General features: G+C 44.6%; 5 protein-coding genes across 8 annotated transcripts in view; 2 read left to right on the plus strand and 3 right to left on the minus strand.

Moving 5' to 3' along the window:
• Positions 1 to 1244: 1244 nt before the first annotated feature.
• Positions 1245 to 8531, minus strand: LOC108561397 (serine/arginine repetitive matrix protein 2). Its single transcript, XM_017919310.1, has 7 exons — positions 8370 to 8531; positions 7827 to 8032; positions 6889 to 7607; positions 2062 to 6383; positions 1910 to 2010; positions 1720 to 1848; positions 1245 to 1657 (listed from the first exon to the last, which is right to left on the minus strand). Exons 2-7 carry the CDS (start codon positions 8007 to 8009, stop codon positions 1529 to 1531), a joined length of 5583 nt encoding a protein of 1860 aa, XP_017774799.1. The 5' UTR covers positions 8010 to 8032; positions 8370 to 8531; the 3' UTR covers positions 1245 to 1528.
• Positions 8532 to 8779: 248 nt separating this feature from the next.
• Positions 8780 to 9616, plus strand: LOC108561396 (40S ribosomal protein S13). The gene is made up of 3 exons (XM_017919309.1): positions 8780 to 8880; positions 9096 to 9223; positions 9297 to 9616. Exons 1-3 carry the CDS (start codon positions 8858 to 8860, stop codon positions 9599 to 9601), a joined length of 456 nt encoding a protein of 151 aa, XP_017774798.1. The 5' UTR covers positions 8780 to 8857; the 3' UTR covers positions 9602 to 9616.
• A 131-nt stretch (positions 9617 to 9747) lies between these two features.
• On the minus strand, positions 9748 to 11846 carry LOC108561400 (G kinase-anchoring protein 1-like). Of its 2 annotated transcripts, none has more exons than XM_017919313.1 (6): positions 11539 to 11846; positions 11219 to 11477; positions 10847 to 11001; positions 10664 to 10790; positions 10421 to 10605; positions 9748 to 9917 (listed from the first exon to the last, which is right to left on the minus strand). In XM_017919313.1, exons 1-6 carry the CDS (start codon positions 11704 to 11706, stop codon positions 9906 to 9908), a joined length of 906 nt encoding a protein of 301 aa, XP_017774802.1. In that variant the 5' UTR covers positions 11707 to 11846; the 3' UTR covers positions 9748 to 9905. The 2 variants fall into 2 exon arrangements, with proteins under 2 accessions (XP_017774802.1, XP_017774801.1); XM_017919312.1 differs by lacking the exon at positions 9748 to 9917 and adding an exon at positions 9964 to 10248.
• A 248-nt stretch (positions 11847 to 12094) lies between these two features.
• Positions 12095 to 15365, plus strand: LOC108561398 (transcription elongation factor B polypeptide 3-like). Its single transcript, XM_017919311.1, has 3 exons — positions 12095 to 12649; positions 12815 to 14591; positions 14650 to 15365. Exons 1-3 carry the CDS (start codon positions 12566 to 12568, stop codon positions 14733 to 14735), a joined length of 1947 nt encoding a protein of 648 aa, XP_017774800.1. The 5' UTR covers positions 12095 to 12565; the 3' UTR covers positions 14736 to 15365.
• A 582-nt stretch (positions 15366 to 15947) lies between these two features.
• The window catches only part of LOC108561401 (ATP-dependent Clp protease ATP-binding subunit clpX-like, mitochondrial), a 6403-nt gene continuing 4286 nt past the window's right edge, over positions 15948 to 18064 (minus strand). For 2 of the 3 annotated variants that reach the window (XM_017919314.1, XM_017919315.1), the window contains 3 exons: positions 17688 to 17918; positions 16824 to 17632; positions 15948 to 16765 (listed from right to left, as the gene is read on the minus strand). In XM_017919314.1, coding sequence (XP_017774803.1) covers positions 16592 to 16765; positions 16824 to 17632; positions 17688 to 17918 — 1214 coding nt within the window. In that variant the 3' untranslated portion in view covers positions 15948 to 16591. The remainder of the gene's footprint in view (positions 16766 to 16823; positions 17633 to 17687; positions 17919 to 18064) is intronic. The other variant, XM_017919317.1, reaches the window with a different exon arrangement.

An 18064-nucleotide genomic window follows, 5' to 3' on the forward strand; every position in this document is an offset into this window, starting at 1 on the left:
CATAAATTCACTCCACCGGATGTAACAACCTGTTACTTCCGGTAGAGTGGCCACCGCACGCAGCCAACATCCCCCCGAACGGTGATTCTTATTGCTGCACAGACACACTGGATGAATACGCGCGAATACGATATAAGCGGCTTTCCCAAATAACGCATCAACGGACGGAATAATCCTAGTTTCTTTGTCAACCTTCCTTTAAATTTTTATTGATTCACGCTCGAGGGAATACAAAGTGATGACAAGAAACGCGTGCAGCAGCAGCTCCATCCATCCATCAATCCTAGTCTTCCACTCAATGACATTTCCACATCAGGACAGACCAAGTGAAGACGTGGCAGAACATGAAGAGCATGTAGAGATCCTGTGGTGTCTTCACGTCGAACGGCTCTACGTCTCTCCATTGGCCGACGAAATCCCATACCGTTTCTAGCATGGATTCACGCGCACGTCACCCTCGCGCGACATCAATTTCATTTACCCAATCAATCAATCAATCAAAATTAGCCATCTTGATACCATTTCTATTTATTTATAATTAATTACAAATCACTGAGATCTAGTTTAGCAATTTTAAATCCTATTTAGCGTCCTTGGCAACTGCACGGCGTCCTTAGTAACTTCTTTACTATATAATGGCGTCCATAGCAACTTTAAAAATTCTTTAGATCTATTCATCATTTATGAAATGATTGCCAATTCTTACTGCACGCACTTTTCTATTTAATTACTTTTGGTAAAACATGGAATGAATGTGGGGGGGAAGAAATGTACAATATAATTTATATAATAAATATCATGTATAATTGGTTGCCTACGTGTCGTGGAATTCAAATGTGACATACTTTTTACAAATACTTTCAATTTCCTTTCGTTGAAAGGGAAAAAATTAAAAATTAATTTATCGATATATATATATATAAATGTAAGATGGGGGAGATGGTAGGGAATTGTATTTTCTAATGAGACAACATCGACGATTTTGCTAATTTGTGTTAAAGACATTTATACACATATCCAGACCAAAAACCCTCTCCCAGCCTCATTTTTCATTAAAACAAAATTGTATTTAGTGGTGGATTGGAGGGAGCGAGCGGGGATTGGTCTTCGTCTCATAATTCTAGTTTTGTTCAATAATCTTAGTGGGAGTGGCCAGGGGGTGGGGTCGGGGTTTTATGTTTGTTTGTTTTAGAAACGAATCGAATAAAAAATAATTTCTACAGCGTGTACAATCGTCACTAATGTTATATAATTAATCGTATTTTAGTTTAAAAAATAAAATCCTCTATCACTAAGTTTCGAAGAAAGAAAAACAAAACTGGGCGTACACTAATCTCCACAACTCCTCCTCCTCCTCCTAAATTCTTCGTTTCTCTTTCTCTCTCTCTAATTGGTATATTATATATAATATATATAATCATTTAGTCGCGGCATTCACGAGTACTTAACTTATCGCATCATTTCACAAATATTTACAAATCAGAAGAAAATAAAAATAATAATAATAATAAAACAAAAACCTCGCAAACTACTTCTGCGGATTCATGGAGTTGCTGCTCGACGTCACCTTCTTGCTGTGCCTGATCTTCTTCACGTAAGCCTCTATCAAGTTCTGAATCTTCTTTGGGTTAATCTCACCAGACTTGTTGTGACATATCTGAAAACAAAACAAATGTAACTCTCTCTCTCTATGACTTAGAGCAGTTGTATTTGATTTACCTTTGGCACGGCTCGTCGGAGTATATCCTTGTACTCCTCCTTGTTAATGTGCTTCTTGTTGTAATGCGGCTTCAGCACCAACTTGACTTCTTCGACGACGCGTTCCTGGCGATTGAGCTTCTTCAGGAACTGCAATTGGCAAATGACGATTCATGACGATTCGAACACAAAGAATAAAGAAATGTCTTACCTTATCCTTCACCTGCATTTCCACAGCGGAATTCGGCAGATCCTCGAGGATCTTGAGACTCTCCTCGTCCACCTTAACACCGACCATCTTGGTGCCGCCGCCTGCAAATAATTCATAGTCAAATAGTCCGACAGCTGTGCACAATTGCTTACCTTTGGTTGGAGTTGACGATTGCTTCTTGGCCTTAGTTTTACCATCCTTGGAGACTTTGCCCTTATGCATTGGAGAGGAACCGAAAAGCGAATCGAATACGCTCTGCTGCTGAGCCTTGTTGCTGAGGGCGGCGGAGGCGCTGCTGTTACCGAGTGAACTCTTGTTCGTAGCTTTCGGTTGTTTCGACTGTTTGCTGCTGGTCTCCACGGGCGGCTCGAACAGATCCTCGTAATCGCTCGGACCCGGAGAGTACGGCGAGTCCAGATCCATGTTGGAATCATTGCTGTCGCTTCGGTTGTTGTTGGCAACTTTGCTGTTCGTCGTCTTCTTGGTGGTCGTCGGTGTTTTGCTGATGTTCGCACTCTTGTTGTTCGCCTTACTTGGACTCGGTTTGACTGTGGATATGCTGGACTTTGTTGTCGTGGAGAGGCCGACCCGCTGCGAGGCGGACGACGTCGTTGGTGTGATGATGGTCGTGTTCAGAATGTTGATGCGAGTCGTCGGCTGCTGCGATATGGGCGTGGACGTGGTGATGGGCGTCGATTGACAATATGCAGATGAATTGGACTGGGCCTGACTTATTCCGCTCATCAGCCCGCTGTTGCGTTCGGGCGTCTTGATCTGCTGCTTGGCATCGACCGTCGACATTGAGGAGGCGGCATTGTTGCTCTGAGAGTCAGCAGGCTGGATGTCTGTGATAGGCGGAGTGTGCGACTTCATCAGCGCGTCCGGCGTCGCGGATGGCGCAGAATTATCGTTACCATCGATCATCAGGTTATCCGTTTCGGAATGATTCGTCTCCGAGCTCTGCGTGGTCGTGGATTGGACCTTGGGCACGTTCTCTGGAGACGGCGATCTCGACTTGGTCGGATCGAACGGATCGTAGACGTCCGGTGAACTCGGAGGAGAGTTGGGCGGTTCCGGTGGAGTGTTCGGCCCCTTGAACGTCTCCTCGTCCTCTCCCTGATCATTCTCTGTGTCAACGTCGTCCGGTTCGTGCAACGGATTGTTGATGGCTCGCAGCTGCTGCGGTTTAGAGTTCAACGAGAACTTCACCTGCGGCTCTGGCGGCGTCTTCGGTCCTGTCGAGTAATCCACTTGCTGACTTGAATCGCAGACCGGAGGAGTTTGCGGTGCTTCGTTATTATCGCTGTCGCTCAACACGATCACGTCCTTCGGGCTAGGAGTCAACTCCTTGAACGGAGATCTATCCAGATCGATGATCGCCATTGGTTTAATACTGGACACGTCTTTGATCTTCTTGCGTTTCGAGACCTTCTCCGCTCCTCGCGTTCTCTTCGTGCTCACGTCGTCGCTCTTTTTCCGTTTCACCGGTGTCTCCTCGTTCGAGTCCTTGTTGAAGCTGACACTGACCAGAATGTTATCACCACTTGCGAAGACCTCTTTGCTCGGCGGCGGAGTTTTGTTTCGTTTCCGTTTCTTCGGTTTTTCCGTCGTCTCCGTCGCACTAGATTTCTTCTTCTTTTCTCCCTTGCGCTTCTCCTTGCGTTTTTTGTTCGCATCATTAGTGAGTATCACCGTTAAATTAGGTGGTTTTACCTGCTGCTGTTGCTTATCCTGCAGCATCATTGGTGGCGTCCAGGAGGGAGTGACACGCCTCTCCGGAGTCCTAGACTTTGACGGAGTCGGTGATCTTCTCTCCCAATCTCTGCGTCTCCTCGGCGGCGTCACCGAACGAGGCTTTCGCACCACCGGTTTAGCTTTGGCGCGTATCGGAGGTGGAGGAGGAGGTGGCGATTTTCTCGTTCTCTTCCTGTCTCTGCTCGCCGATCGTCGTTTATTATTCCTAGATCTGGATCTGTTTCTTGATCTCGATCTTGTTCTGGCTCTTCTCACTCTTGGCCTCTGTGGTCTCGGCGAATACGACGCTCTTCGTCCTCTGGAATTCGATCGGTACGGCGGACTCGCCGATCTGCTGGACCTCGAGCTCGACCTCCTTCTGATATCGCGTCCGAATTTATCCTTCGCCTTCCTCGGTTTATCGCCCACCACCGATCTAACGTTGTACCGCTCAATCTCTTTCCTCTTCTCCTTTTTCTTGTCCTTCTTCCTACTCTTACTACCACCGCCATCTCTCGATCGACTCCTCGACCGCTCCTTATCCTTTTCTTTATCCTTATCCTTCTCCTTGTCCCTATAATTACGATCTTTGTTGCTCTTGCTGATCTTCTTGAACGTCGTCTCCTTGTGTTCACCGGAATCGTTCTCTTTGTTCTCCTCCTTGCTGCTCGTTTTCGTTTCTACCGTTTTCTCCGGTGTTTTCTCCTTGTTTTCCGCAGTCTTGCTCTTGTCCACGATTTCACCCTCCTCAAAGTCCTCCGTTCTCGTGAAATCCAACTCGGATTCCTTTGCGTTAATCTCGAGGGCGTCCCCATCGGATACGGCCTTGAACGATTCATCGAAATCGTTTCTCTCGTCATCGGAAATTGCCTCCAGACCTTCCAGGCCCTCTCTAGGCGCAGACGTGTTCCTCTCGTCCAAGCACGGCGTGTAGCTGCGCTCTTCCTCGCTAATATCTTCCGTCATATTCCTAATATCACCGATGCCGAACGGCTTGACCACTTCATCGTCCGAATCCGAATAGAGCAGATCGTTGCTGCTCGTCTTCGGTTTATCCATGCTTGTCGATCCGACCTCACTCTGGTCCTCTTTATCGTCTCCACTGTTACTGGGTGCTGCAACTATCGTCGTCGCAGGAGGTGTGATCGTTCTTGGGACAGTTGCAATATTATTGCTTGTAGTGGCGGTCGCATTGGAATGCAATAGGTCAAGATCTGTGGTTTTGGCTAAGTTGATGCTCTCCGCAGAGTAGATGGAGAAATTCGGACAACCGTCCGAGTCGGAATCATCATCATTGTTATCATCGTCGTCGTCGTCGTCATCATCATCGTCGTGATTATTGACGACGGTACGACTTTCGACTTGCGTCGTTGATGTTACAGCTTCCTCCTTGCTGTCCGGTTTCTCCTCCGGCTTTTCCGGTTCCACCTTCTCCGTATCGATAATCAACTCGGACTCACTGTTGTTCCCATCGTCGTCATCATCACTTTGTACTAACGAATGCTGCGGCACGGGCGAGGCAGTCTTGCTTTCGGGATCAACGTTCTTGCTCGTGCTCACACTCGTCTCGATATCACTGTAAATATCCAATTCTGATTCGGAATCCGTTCGCTTCTTCTTGTTCGACTCTTCGGAGGTTTCGTCGGATGCGCACGTCGACTGAGTATTGTAATCCACGTTGTTCTCGGTGAAATCGTTGCCTTGGCCGCTCGTGCTCACCGAATTCGCAGCGTCTTCCGCCACTGTTGTTGAGGTTGTTGTTGTTGTATCATTTACTGCTGCTGTCGTCTCATTTGTACTAATTTGATTTGAACTGTTCACATCGCCGGAAGGCGGAGTCTCTGCGGTATCATCGTCACGGTTCTGGGCGGGGCGAGAGGATCTCGAATCAACTCGATTGCTGTTTATGTCAGTTTTACTTCTGCTGTTCGTCGTGGTGGTGGTGGTGGTGGTGAACAGATCGTTCTGTTCTTGCATGATCGAGCCGAGGATGTCGCACGAAGTTGAAATGCCCGCAGGAGATGGCATTATGATGTTCTTGCGTTGAGTTGCTCGTCTCATAGCTGCCACATCCGTATGGTTCGGTCTCCGGCTGAACATCACACCGTAATTGTTGCCTCCATCCTCCTCGTAACCGTCCGAGCAGAAGTCGTCCAGCTCGTTGTTGTTACCGAACAGATACAGATTGGACACACCGGCCTGACTCCTCCGATGCTGCAGATTCATGCTCGCAGCGCCCACTCCGTCCGATACCTTCACCTCTGGAATATTCTGACCCGAGTATCTGGGTGCCATAATGCCCAACTTGACGGCCAACCTCTTTTTCGATTTGGTATTGGACGCGGCCATTGCAGCAGCACTCGATCGCTTCTTTTTCTTCTTGCGCTTCTTGCTTTTCCTCTTAGTGGACGTCGACTTCGTCTCGATCTTTATTTTCTCGCCCGTCGCCTCGTCCAGTTCGTACGTGATCTTGATATTGTTCCGCTTCTTGCGCCGTTTCTTCCTCTTCCTCCTCGTCGTCGTGGTCGTCGTCATGATGGTGCGTTGGAGTGGTCTGGATCGACGACGACTGCTTGTGGTGGACATCGTCGCCGTTACTGTTCCCGTCGAAGTGCTCGGTCCTTGCTGCTGCCTCACCACCACTTGGATCTCCTGCTCTTCGTAGTTGCGGGTCCTCGTCGTCCGATGCGTCATTATTCTGGCACGGATCCTTTCGCTCTGCCGCGTCCGAGGAATCAATCTAAGATCCAATATTTATACACAATTGCCAACAATCAATAAATCAAGTCCAATTATACAATAGACACAATATTCAAACTAAGACTAACAAAAACATAAAAGTAGAAGTAAATTAAATAATGTAGATTATTACTATCACCAAACAATTCTTCTTTCTTCCCATTGCATGAGCATCAATCAACTGATCAGGCTGATATCATTAGCGCACAATTTTACATCCTGCAATTTAGAAGACATACACAATTATATTATTATCATTATCATTAATAAAGCGTAACAAACAACGAGAAAACTACAATTGTAGTATTGTATAGTTGTATTATTTTTGGTAATTAGATATAAAATTGCGACTAATAATTCAGGTCTTGATGATTGGTGATTGGAACAAGAACAAATTTAGATTATTAAATTGTTTCTTTCTTTTTTTTATTTTAAAAAATGAAAACTTAAAAAATCGTATAGTTGTAACGATAATTAGATTATTATTTTTATAATAAAAACTTCACCTAGTTTCAGAGGAGTGCAGCGTTCGGCGACCAGAAGGTCTTGGGATGTCCGATGCGTCGTTGAGGAGCATCTCCACCTCGTAGATGGTTACGTCCCTCTGTTGATCCAGTGGCTCTGGCCCGCAATCCGGACAGTACCAGACGCCGGCCGGGACGTCCTCCAACGCCGGCGTCAGACAATCCAAATGAAAACCGAGATCGCAACCGTCGCACAGAAGCATCCTGTCCTCCCGGTCGTAACTGCCGCAGATCTCGCAGTGCGTCGTGTTGTCCACGTACTCCTCCTCCGGTTCCGGCTCCTTGCTCGTCTCCACCGGCAGTTGCTGCTTGATCTTTCCGTTGATGTTATCCCTGACCAAGATCACGGTGAACGGTTGCCTGTCCACCGGGCACGTGTTCACGTTCTTCGACCATTCCTGTATGCACTCCTTGCAGAACATATGATCGCACACGTTCGGCGATCCGACCTCCTGCCTCTTGAACGTCAGCAGACAGATCGGACATTTGTCAGCTTGACCGTCGCTGTCCGAAGAACTACCGTCCTCGATAATCGGCACTTTCGACGAGGACATCTTCACCGACTTCACACTCCATTCCGAGCAACTCGAATCATCATCATCGATGTCGCTGGGTAAACGCGTATTACTTCTCTTCCTCCTGATAATCTCTGATCCTGAACTACTACTGCTGCTGCTGTCCGAATCCGTTGCAATGACAGGCTACAAATTAAAACACTATTAAATACATACAAATCAACAAATCTAAATGCTAAACATATAATTTCACACTTTAATTCTTTCTATCGATTTAATCTACCACTTCCATATGTTTAGCATTTAGTATTTGTTTGTCAACAATTGTAAAAATAAAAATTTTGCTTCTACGGACTTCTCGAAATCTCATATACATTGAATTCAATTAGATAGTTGTATACATACCACCCCTCGTTTCCTCTTTGGATATACATTAATATCTGAATCATAATCAGAGGAATCCGAATCGGTGAGGATGGGTCTTCGTGTGGCAGATACTTTCCTCGGCCTAATGTCATCTTCACTGTCAGAGGAGCTTTCCGAGGAGATTATCTGCCTCTTTCTGTTCGACGACGACGACGAACTCATTTTGCATCAGAACGCGTTTCAATCTGCACAGAACAGCAAACAAACAATTAGACACTAGTGATGATGCTCACGCACATCTCAAACATCGATGCAGCAACAACAGCACAGTCTTGGTTTGTTATTGTTGGCAATCAATAACGCTCAAACATGCAGCAACAATCGCTGAAATGGACGCGACAAACCACAATGATTGCTAATTAATAACATAATTATGTAAATAGATATAGATGTATATAAGGGGTCTGTAGGTGTTGGTGTTTTTTTTTTTTTTCGCTGCTGCGGCTGCTGCTACCCCGCTCTTCAGATGTTCGCGTTTTTGGGGAAGCGAGATGAGGAGAGAAAGTGTGTTTCGCACCGTACCTTTGGGACTTCTCATAATATCCGCCGGCGATCGTAGCGATCCATAAGAAAAGGGATTTTCCTTTCCAAGCGCGATCAATTTTTCCAGCGGATCCTCCGGAAAATTAAACTACTGTTTGTGACAGGTGCAAATGTAATTCCCCGTAGCACCAGCGGACGCCATCATTGTTCCGCTCGGAACTACGAACGAGGCGCTACGAAGTTCGTAGCACCCGCCGATTCGTTCGCTATTCTTCATCAATTCACCTAAACGAATTCACCAATTATTTCAATTCTCTTTCTTTGCTGCATATTTAAAAAGTAATCATTTTTAATTGATGTTTCGGTGATATTATTTTTTTTTTAATTTTTCCTCATAGTGCGTGGAATGGAAACGAGGGGGCGCTTCCGTCGACCGCGTAGCGGAAGCAAATGGCGTAGCAAGCGCATAGCCTTTTTCACGTAGACTTTCATCTTGTTCACGTTAGTTAGCAAGAAAAAATAATAAAATGGGTCGTATGCACGCACCAGGGTGAGTTTAATATTGCAAATATCTTTTATAAACACTTCCAGCCATCGATTTATGCAGAAATTGCGTGATTTCAAATTGAAATGCCCGTATAAATAGCGTAATATGTTGATGGAAGGTTATGTCGCCTCGTGTTTTACGTCAACATCGGCGCGGCTGTGTTGATGTGTGCGTGCGTGCAATGTTTTCCCATGTTGAGACTCTATTGTTTTTTGCAGAAAGGGTATTTCCCAATCAGCCCTCCCGTACCGCAGAACAGTTCCCACCTGGTTGAAGCTGAGCTCCGATGAGGTCGTCGAACACATCAAGAAGTTGGGAAAGAAGGGTTTGACCCCATCGCAAATCGGTAATGTCTCCACACACACAAACACGCATCAATTTATCTTTACTGATTGTTGTGTGCTTTTTCTTTTTTGCAGGCGTTATCCTTAGGGATTCTTATGGCGTTGCCCAAGTCAGGTTCGTCACCGGCAGCAAAATCTTGCGTATCATGAAAGCCAAGGGATTGGCCCCAGATCTGCCAGAGGATTTGTACTTCTTGATCAAGAAGGCCGTATCCATCCGCAAGCATTTGGAACGCAACAGGAAGGACAAGGACAGCAAATTCCGTCTGATTCTGGTCGAGTCACGTATCCACCGTTTGGCCAGGTACTACAAGACCAAGAGCGTCGTCGCCCCCAACTGGAAGTACGAATCCAGCACGGCCTCCGCTCTCGTAGCTTAAGACGTTTATTATGTGTTTTCAAATAATAATAATAATAAATAAAAAAAAATCTTCAAAACATTCAGAGTTATCTATTTTACCCTTACTCGGAAACTAATTTTGTGGGATTCTGGATTTGGTGATGGTTTTTCAGCAATTGAAATCCATTCGTTTCTCCTCGTTTTTATTAAAATAATAATTCGTAAAACATCTTTGATTTAGGGGGGAAAGAGAGAAAATCTTACACGTTAATAATACTAGTTTTTGGGGTAAAAACAAATGAAAGATAGAACAAAAACTCTACAATTAAGATTATAAAACTTGCTCAAGTTTTATCCTGAAACAAATTCGAGATTATTTGGTGCGTAGACTTTGGAGGTTCATTTTTTTTTTGTTAGGCTATACTTAATAATACGTATGTACATTCATATGTATAAATCTATCTTCGTAAATATGAGAGTAACAACTATGGACTATATACTACCAAGTGATTTTCATAGATAGAAAAGGGAGAGAAAAAACAAAGAAAATCAAGTCAAAAACAACAATAAATAATTAAAACTAGAGTCATGGGGATGATGATGATGATGAATCGAGATTAGAGTTTTTAGAGAGCATTCGGGTGGTTTTTGATTGATTCATGAACGTGCACTTTTCTTGGCGGGTTTCTGCAAAAACAAAAATAAAATGAACGAAAAGCAAAAAAAAAATCGCGAGCGCGCCAAAATGATACAACGTGACATCACAATCACAATTAATGATAAACCAAAGAAAAGGATAATCGTCATCTTCCTGCGTTCAGCTAAAAGCAAAATAATCGATATATATATATATAAATACCTTGTTTTCTTTGTGCTGTTTATTGCTGTTGTAGTTGATGCTCTCTAGGGATGCGGCCGTGAGCGAGGCCACCTTCGAACGTTCCTGCTCCAGCAATCCGTGCAGACGTGCCACCTCGTCCGTCAAATCGTTCTTGATGATGCTCAAACGCTCCAACTCGAGGAGCACGTCAGCCTTATCCTTCACTGCAACATTCAGTTTCGCATAAATATATCCCACTCACTGTCCAATCAATAAACTAACTTTCTCCGGTCGAGAGCATCGTGCACAGCGTCTGATTACGACTCTTCACGTTCGAGATTTCCTCCCTGGCCTTCTGCAATTCCTCCTCCATGTCCTTGTTGCGTTTCCGCTCAACCTCCAATTTCTCCTGAAACAGAACAACAATCAGCATATTTTTATCATTTACATAATTGATGATCATACACTATACTGAGAGCTGCTGATTAACTCTTCGATCGTGTTCTCGCGATCCTTCCTCAGCTGACTGACCTCGTCCTTCTTGCATAACTTTTTGGTCTCCGTGTGAAGCTGCTCAAAGAAATTCTCATTCTCAATCACCTCTTTGTTGCAGTCAGCATCTATACAACAGGAAATACAATACTTTAATTGGAATATGTTGTTGTTCACTTTGTTTTATCATTTCAATGTTGTTTATGTTAGATTAAGTGTCCCGGTTAAACAAATGATTAACAATTTGCTTACTGAGGAGTATCGAATTCTGTAAACATTAGATCAACATCCACTCAACCTTGCTTGTCATTGAGAAATTGTAAAACAAAATAATGCTCATATTACCTGTGCGCTGTGCATCCTTGGCAAGGAATTCATCCAGACTCATCGTTTTGGTCTTCTTCTTTTTCTCGTGCCTCTTGCCCGACTGCTTGGACACATACTTGTCCTTGTTCTCCTCGAAATGGATCTTGGATAGCAATAGGGCGCTCTCCAGATCCTGCTCGTAATTGCCGATCACAAGTTTGTCGTCCTTTTCCTTCCACTCCTCCCACTGCTTCTCCATCTGCTCCTGCACCTTTTTAGCCCTCTTCGGGTTGCTGCTCTGAAAAGTAAGAAAAAAAAATATGAAAATCGGTATCCATGGAGAAGACGCAAACAGTTACCATCTTCTGGGCCGGTTTTTTTCCGTTGCCACCACCGACGCCTTTCCTTCCGCTCTCCGCAACTTTTTTCTTTCCACCGTCCGCCGCCGGTTGCTGTTTCCTATTGGATTGTCCTTCGTCATCTTCGATTTTCAGGCAGGCGAAACGCGAAGCCACTGCGATATTCATGTTGCTGCTGCTGATTTGCTTCTGTCTGCTGCTACTCCGCTCGACCGGAAAACAAATGCGAGCAAAACGAGACAAAAGCGCAACAAAAACAACAAACTAAAACAATTCTGCAAACTTTGACAGGTTTCGTGCGGCGGCGGTGGTGGGAATCGAAGATTATCGTAAATGTATGTTTGGTCGCTGCGATGTCGCTAACATCGTGCGGCGCCAAAAACATTTGAATTTGCAGTGTTTCTACGTGCTGCGATTGGTGCGATAAGCGAGAAAGATGACAATGCTACCAATAACATTCATTAATATCTAGTAAAAAAAAAAGAAAATGGAAGGATAAGATGAAAATTTGTTTAAAAACAATAAGATGGGTAATTATGTGAATATTTGATAATAAATGGTGGTGTTGAGGTGTGCGTGAAATAGGGGAAATCCCCGCGTTGTGTTTTCGAGTATTCCAATATGTCGTCCAGAACAGTGCTGCCAACACTGGATGTGCGAGTGTAAAAGCTTAAGTTTAAGTTGGATTTGTGCAATTCAATCTGCAAGGTGAGAGGTGAGGTTGTAAGTCGGAGATTAAACTTTGAACCGTGAGATTTTTTTGCATGAGTTTCGAGTGTTGAGTGAGGTGTGAAGTGATTGAATTGGATTGGATAGGTGCGCGCAACCAGACGATCCGGATGTACCCCAATGGTGGATGTCGTCAAGAACAGCTGTTCCAGTTTTGTCATCATCATGGGATTATGTTTCGCGCACCAACGATGGTTACGAGATATGTAACATTGTTATAAGTTGAAATATTTGCTGCGCATTAAAAGTATTGTGGTCGCATTAAACAAATCCATACAAACACACACATATACACACCATGGAGGACGCAAAGATCATCAAAGCCATCGAACACTACCAGAAAAACGTCGAGCGATACTTGGCCAAGTGCGAAAATGCAAAGGTAATCAAATCGTTTCTTCTATCAGCAATCGCCTCGTACTTATTATATTGATCGATGAAGTTGAACAGATGCGTTGTTTTTGTTGTGTTTGGGGTCGACACGGTGTTGGCCTGGTTCTTCTTTGTTGAGGTTATGTTATTGATGGTGATGTGGTCCTTATTTCAGATATTGCACTGCATTCAGAGGCTGTGCAGTCTTCCCATTGACGTGGACCATCTGCAGAAGACGGGCGTCGGACGAACCGTCAATGGTCTGCGGAAACTTGGTGGTGAAACGGGAGAAGCGGCCAAGTCTTTGGTGACGAAATGGAAGGACATGGTGGCTCAGGACGGCGATGAGAATGAAGCGCAAGAGAAACAAAATTCTAGTCATAGCAGTGAGGATTACAGTGAGAATGATTCGCAGTCGAGTAGATGTGAACAGGATGAAGATGACAGTCGGAGGCATGAAAAGGAGAAGAGTAGGAAGCACGATAAGAAGAGACATGAAGATAAAACACGGGATGACGGTAAGAGACGTAAGGATGATAAGGAGGAAAGCAAAAGAAGGGAACTGGAGGAGCTGAAGAGGAGAGAGGAAAAAGAGGAGTCGAGGAGGCGAGAGGAGAAGGAAGAGATGAAGAGGAAGGAGGAGAAGGAGCAGAGGCGAAAAGAAGAGAAAGATGAGAAAAGGAGGAGGGACGAGAAGGAGGAGAGTCGAAGGAAAACGGAAGATTCGTCGAAGAACGCAAGTAAACGGAAACGGGACGACGATATGAATGGACATGGCAAACAGAAAAAGTCTTCGGACGAGTCGAAAACGTCAAAGTCTTCGTCATCTTCATCATCGAGTAAACACAAAAAGTCTTCGGAGGAATCAAATCATAAATCAAAAGATGAGAAGAAACGTAAATCAAGTTCGAGCGAGAAAAAGGAGAAGGAGAGCAGCAGCAGCAACACCACCTCGTCTGGGAATAGCAGCGGTGTAAAGAAGAAGAAAGTTGCGGTGGACGATGGGATTGATTGTGAGTCGGGAACGAGTTTCGAAGATGCATTGATGATGCACAGTCCCAGCGTCAAGGTGAGTAGCGGCAGTAGCAGCAGCAGCAGGAAATCATCCTCATACGTAGCAACAAAATCGTCGATCGTCGTACAGAAAAGTACGAGCAGAATTGGATTGGAATCGGCGGCGCCGTCGATCGCGTTTCCCATTGCACCGTTGCCAGAGAAATTAGAAACACAGGACATCAGTATCGCAACGATGCTGCCCTCCATAACGACGAACTACAAACCGATGGGAAATACTTTCCGCGAATTGGATCTCAACAGTAAGGCGAAGAAGGTGCAAGATGATGAGGCGCTCTCTCGCCTCATGTACGCGAAGAATCAACGGACGAAAGTGTACTCTGGAAACAAGGTCGCTTTCAGCAAGATGCCGACCCTCTTCGAACTGTGCACCAGAGTTCTGCAGGACAATATCGAAGCACTCGAGTACACTGGGGGCGTCCCGTACGCCATACTAAAACCTGTCCTGGATAAGGCGACACCCGAACAGCTGTACAACCTGGAGTACCACAACCCATACATAGTCGACGACTCGGACGAGCTGTGGAGTTTCCACTGCCAGAAAGAGTTTCGGACGAAGAAGAGACTGGAGATGGAGACCTGCAGGGAAATGTACATGAGATGTCTGAACGAGCGCGAGACGAAACTGAAGGCACTCACCGCAAACATCAAGTTATCGCAGGACAAATCCGTGCCGGTCAGACAGACGAAGTTGGCGTACGTCGATTCGGTGGTGAAGCCGCCGAGAAACGTTGCCAAGAAACAGGCCAAAAACGGCGTGGACAACAACAAGAAACCGATGATCACGCCGTCCAGCCGTTTGAACGCGATCGCTACCGCGGGTGCAGCTGGACAGGTTTCAGTTCCTAATCACGTCACCGAAAGGAGTTCCTCATCTGGTAAGTTCGTGTGATTTTCTATCTTAATCATCAACTCTTGAATTCGTCCACATTTTAGCGAGCAGCAGTTATTCGAAACCGCAGAAGAAGGCACCTCTGATGGCGAAAACGTTGCAGCTGATGAAGGGACGGTTTCGGCGATAAAAGAAACGCCCACATCCCCGCCTTAGAAGAGAAGACAACAAAACAGACGTTGTCGCCGCCGCTGCTGCTACCCATTACCTTCTACCACCACCAATCACCCAAACCCCATCAAAGTGCGACGTTAAATAAGAAACTAACAAACAAACAAACAAAGAACTTGAAATTGCATTCGAATGCAACGGTCTGTGATTTCTTTATATAGAAAAACAAAAAACAAACACACCCTTAAAAACCAACCAATCAACCTGACAAAAGGAAATGACGGCGTATTTCCATTCTCGGTTTAATATAACTTTATACATACATATTTTTACCTATTATTTTTCAAGAAGATGGAATTATTACCGGGGGGGGGTAAAGTTTTTTCTTTTTTCTCTTTTCTTTATAATAAGTTTAGCGATTAATATTATTATTATTATCATCTTGTTCGTCGCGCGTTTTATCGAAGCAAACAAAAGACATCCGCATCCATAAATTCGAGAACATCCTAGATTATTAATTACAATTTGTTTTCGTTTCTCGTAAACTCCTCCTCCACCATACAAACACCCGCCCACCCTTTTTTTTAAACATTGTTTTTATTTCTATTCTCCTTTCTTTCTCTCTTCCTATTTTGTTTATTTTTTTTTTAATTTCAACTTAGGGATCTTATTTATTGTTATTTAAGTAATCGCCACACACACACACCCACCCACACACATACAAAGACATATACCTATATACTGTACATATATATTGAAAACAAATATATATATTATTATATAGAAGAAACAGACAAAAAGCAGACATTGATGAAATATATATAAATACTATTTACAGTTAACCTCTTTTTCTCTTTTTGTTTCTCTCTCTCTCTCTCCCGAGGGAATCGACTTAGATTCTTAAGAGTTGTCATGGATATGCAAATGTTTATGGGAGTGGCCACCAGGGGGGTGTGTACGAGATACACGTCAAGAAGAGGAAGGTACAGGAAATACACGTAAGAACAACGCCACTTTTCTTTATCATTTATTTTGTACAATTTTCCTTTCCTGCGCCTTCTAGGATCACACCGAACGGGAAGGCATTGACAAATTATTTATTCGTCATTTTCGAAATTTTGGTAAAACCCTAAAATATATATATATATATTCAATCAATAAAAAGGAACTACAACAAGAAATAAAAATAAAATAAACACCTCAACTAGATCACACGAGAGAAGAAATAATAATTCTGAATAGTCTCTCTTCTCTCTCTCTCTCTCTTAATTAATCGTGTTGCATATGTATATATTAATGATTCTATCTCTTTCTCACTCATTCACTCTATCTCTATGAACACAAGCTCAAATCGGACGACGTACAAAATGAAACTAACAAAAAAAATCATCACACTTGCTTACTAATTTCCTATTTTACCCATAGAGTTAAATGAAAAACTAAAAAGTGGAAAATTAAATTTAACAATTTATAACTTAAAAATCGCGTTCCTCATTTTCATCTTTTAAATAAAAGAAATCAACAAAATCTGTACACTTATCTCCTTCTCATCATCTTCTTTCAAAATGTTTAAGCTTTTCCTCCGTTAAAATCAAATTCAAATATCATCTGCAATCGGTATAAAAGGAAAATTGTTCTAAAAACTCAATTAATAATCAATGAATGTACACAATCTAAATATTCTCGTCTGCTTCTCCTCATCTCGTCTTTATGTATCTATGTATGTATATATATATTTATATAGTATTTCAAATTTATTCTCTCCACTTTCTTTTCTCGCTCTCCTTCTTCATTTCTCAACTTCTTTGCTAAATCGTTTTAAATAATATATAAATTATTATTTAATAATAGTAGATCCTCGTTTGTACGCTGCTGCTATATTCTAATTGAAGTTTTTAGGTCCTCATCGTCGGTCGTCGTCGTTGTCTCGGTGCTCTTTCGCACGTAGACCGGACCCTCCGTCTCACCCTTCACGTACGCCTCTGTCACGTGCACCTCGGTGATGCCCGATCCGGGAATCTCGAACATCGGCTCGAGCAGCAAAGATTCCTGCAATCAAATTATATTATTTATTAATCGTCCATGAGGATAGTGATTCGCAACTTACCAGAATGGCTCTCAATCCTCTGGCGCCCGTCTTTCGTTCCATGGCCAACTGTGCGATGGATGTGAGTGCGTCCGGGGTGAAGAGCAGTTCGCATTGGTCCATCGCGAGCAGTCGCTGGTACTGTGGGATGAGGGCGTTACGAGGTTCACTAAGGATCCTCACCAGCATATTCTTGTCGAGACTGTGGAAGGGCACCAGCACCGGGAAGCGGCCGACGAATTCGGGGATCATACCGAAGTCGATGAGGTCACGCGCTTGCACCTGCCTCAACGCCTGATCTCTTTCCTGGTTCTCCTCCTCGGCAGAGAGATCCGATTGGTTTTGCGCCTGCTGCGACGCCGCCCTCCTTCCCTGACTGCTCGCCACCTGAGCTCCAAACCCGAACACGTTCTCGTTGTTCCTGCGAGCGATCAGCCTGTCCAGTCCGTTGTACGCACCGCTCGCCACGAAGAGGATGTTCGTGGTGTCCACCTGGATCGTCTCTCCTCGCAACTTCCTCGGCGAATTCCTCTCCGGCACATTGACCACCGTCCCCTCGAGCATCTTGAGCATACCCTGTTGCACACCTTCGCCGCCCACGTCGCGCAGCTGATGGATGCCCGGCACCGCGCCGATCTTATCGACCTCGTCGAGGAAGACTATACCGATCTGAGCGCGCTCCACGCTGTATCCGGCATCCTGCAGCAGTTTCCCGATGACGCTCTCGATATCCTCGCCGACGTATCCGGCCTGCGTTAACGTCGTGCAGTCGCAGATTGCGAAAGGCACGTCCAGACATTGAGCTATCGTCTGTGCCAGCAATGTTTTACCTATTATTTAAGAACATTAACCAAAATCCATCAAACACGGGCAATAGAAGATTACCTGATCCCGTCGGTCCCAGCAGCAGGATGTTGCTCTTCTCCAGCTTGAGCTCGTGCGTGGCTCTGTCGAGGATGTCAGAGCCTGCCCCGATCGGATTAGCCGTAGATGATGATGATGACCCCGTCGCCCCCGATTGTCGCGATGCCCCACCTTCGGACACGGTATTTGAGAAATTGAACCCCATGGAACCGCCACCCGCGTTGCCACCCATGCCTGTTATATGTAGGAGATCTACACGAGTCGGAGACACGAGCGCGCGCAGACAAGAAAAACAAAATAATAATGAAACAATAGCATCGACAGAAACAAAATAAATACAGTAACGGGGAAGAAAACAAGGAAGATTTACACGCCCCCGACAATTAACCAGAGGAGGG

Source organism: Nicrophorus vespilloides, unplaced genomic scaffold (assembly GCF_001412225.1).
Source record: "Nicrophorus vespilloides isolate i.1.1-1 unplaced genomic scaffold, Nicve_v1.0, whole genome shotgun sequence".
NCBI lineage: Eukaryota > Metazoa > Arthropoda > Insecta > Coleoptera > Silphidae > Nicrophorus > Nicrophorus vespilloides.

Excerpts from the sequence above, each read along its gene's own strand:
- LOC108561396 (XM_017919309.1), top strand. The coding sequence starts at position 8,858 with ATGGGTCGTATGCACGCACCAGG. Across the intron at positions 8,881-9,095 it reads GGTCGTATGCACGCACCAGG|AAAGGGTATTTCCCAATCAG; the intron begins GTGAGTTTAATA and ends TGTTTTTTGCAG. Across the intron at positions 9,224-9,296 it reads TTTGACCCCATCGCAAATCG|GCGTTATCCTTAGGGATTCT; the intron begins GTAATGTCTCCA and ends TCTTTTTTGCAG.
- LOC108561400 (XM_017919312.1), bottom strand. The coding sequence starts at position 11,706 with ATGAATATCGCAGTGGCTTCGCGTTTCGCCTGCCTGAAAATCGAAGAT. Across the intron at positions 10,606-10,663 it reads GATGCTCTCGACCGGAGAAA|TGAAGGATAAGGCTGACGTG; the intron begins GTTAGTTTATTG and ends TGAATGTTGCAG. Across the intron at positions 10,249-10,420 it reads AACAGCACAAAGAAAACAAG|AAACCCGCCAAGAAAAGTGC; the intron begins GTATTTATATAT and ends TTGTTTTTGCAG.
- LOC108561397 (XM_017919310.1), bottom strand. The coding sequence starts at position 8,009 with ATGAGTTCGTCGTCGTCGTCGAACAGAAAGAGGCAGATAATCTCCTCG. Across the intron at positions 7,608-7,826 it reads CAAAGAGGAAACGAGGGGTG|CCTGTCATTGCAACGGATTC; the intron begins GTATGTATACAA and ends TTTAATTTGTAG. Across the intron at positions 1,658-1,719 it reads TCCGACGAGCCGTGCCAAAG|ATATGTCACAACAAGTCTGG; the intron begins GTAAATCAAATA and ends TTTTGTTTTCAG.
- LOC108561398 (XM_017919311.1), top strand. The coding sequence starts at position 12,566 with ATGGAGGACGCAAAGATCATCAAAGCCATCGAACACTACCAGAAAAAC. Across the intron at positions 12,650-12,814 it reads CCAAGTGCGAAAATGCAAAG|ATATTGCACTGCATTCAGAG; the intron begins GTAATCAAATCG and ends TCCTTATTTCAG. Across the intron at positions 14,592-14,649 it reads CGAAAGGAGTTCCTCATCTG|CGAGCAGCAGTTATTCGAAA; the intron begins GTAAGTTCGTGT and ends TCCACATTTTAG.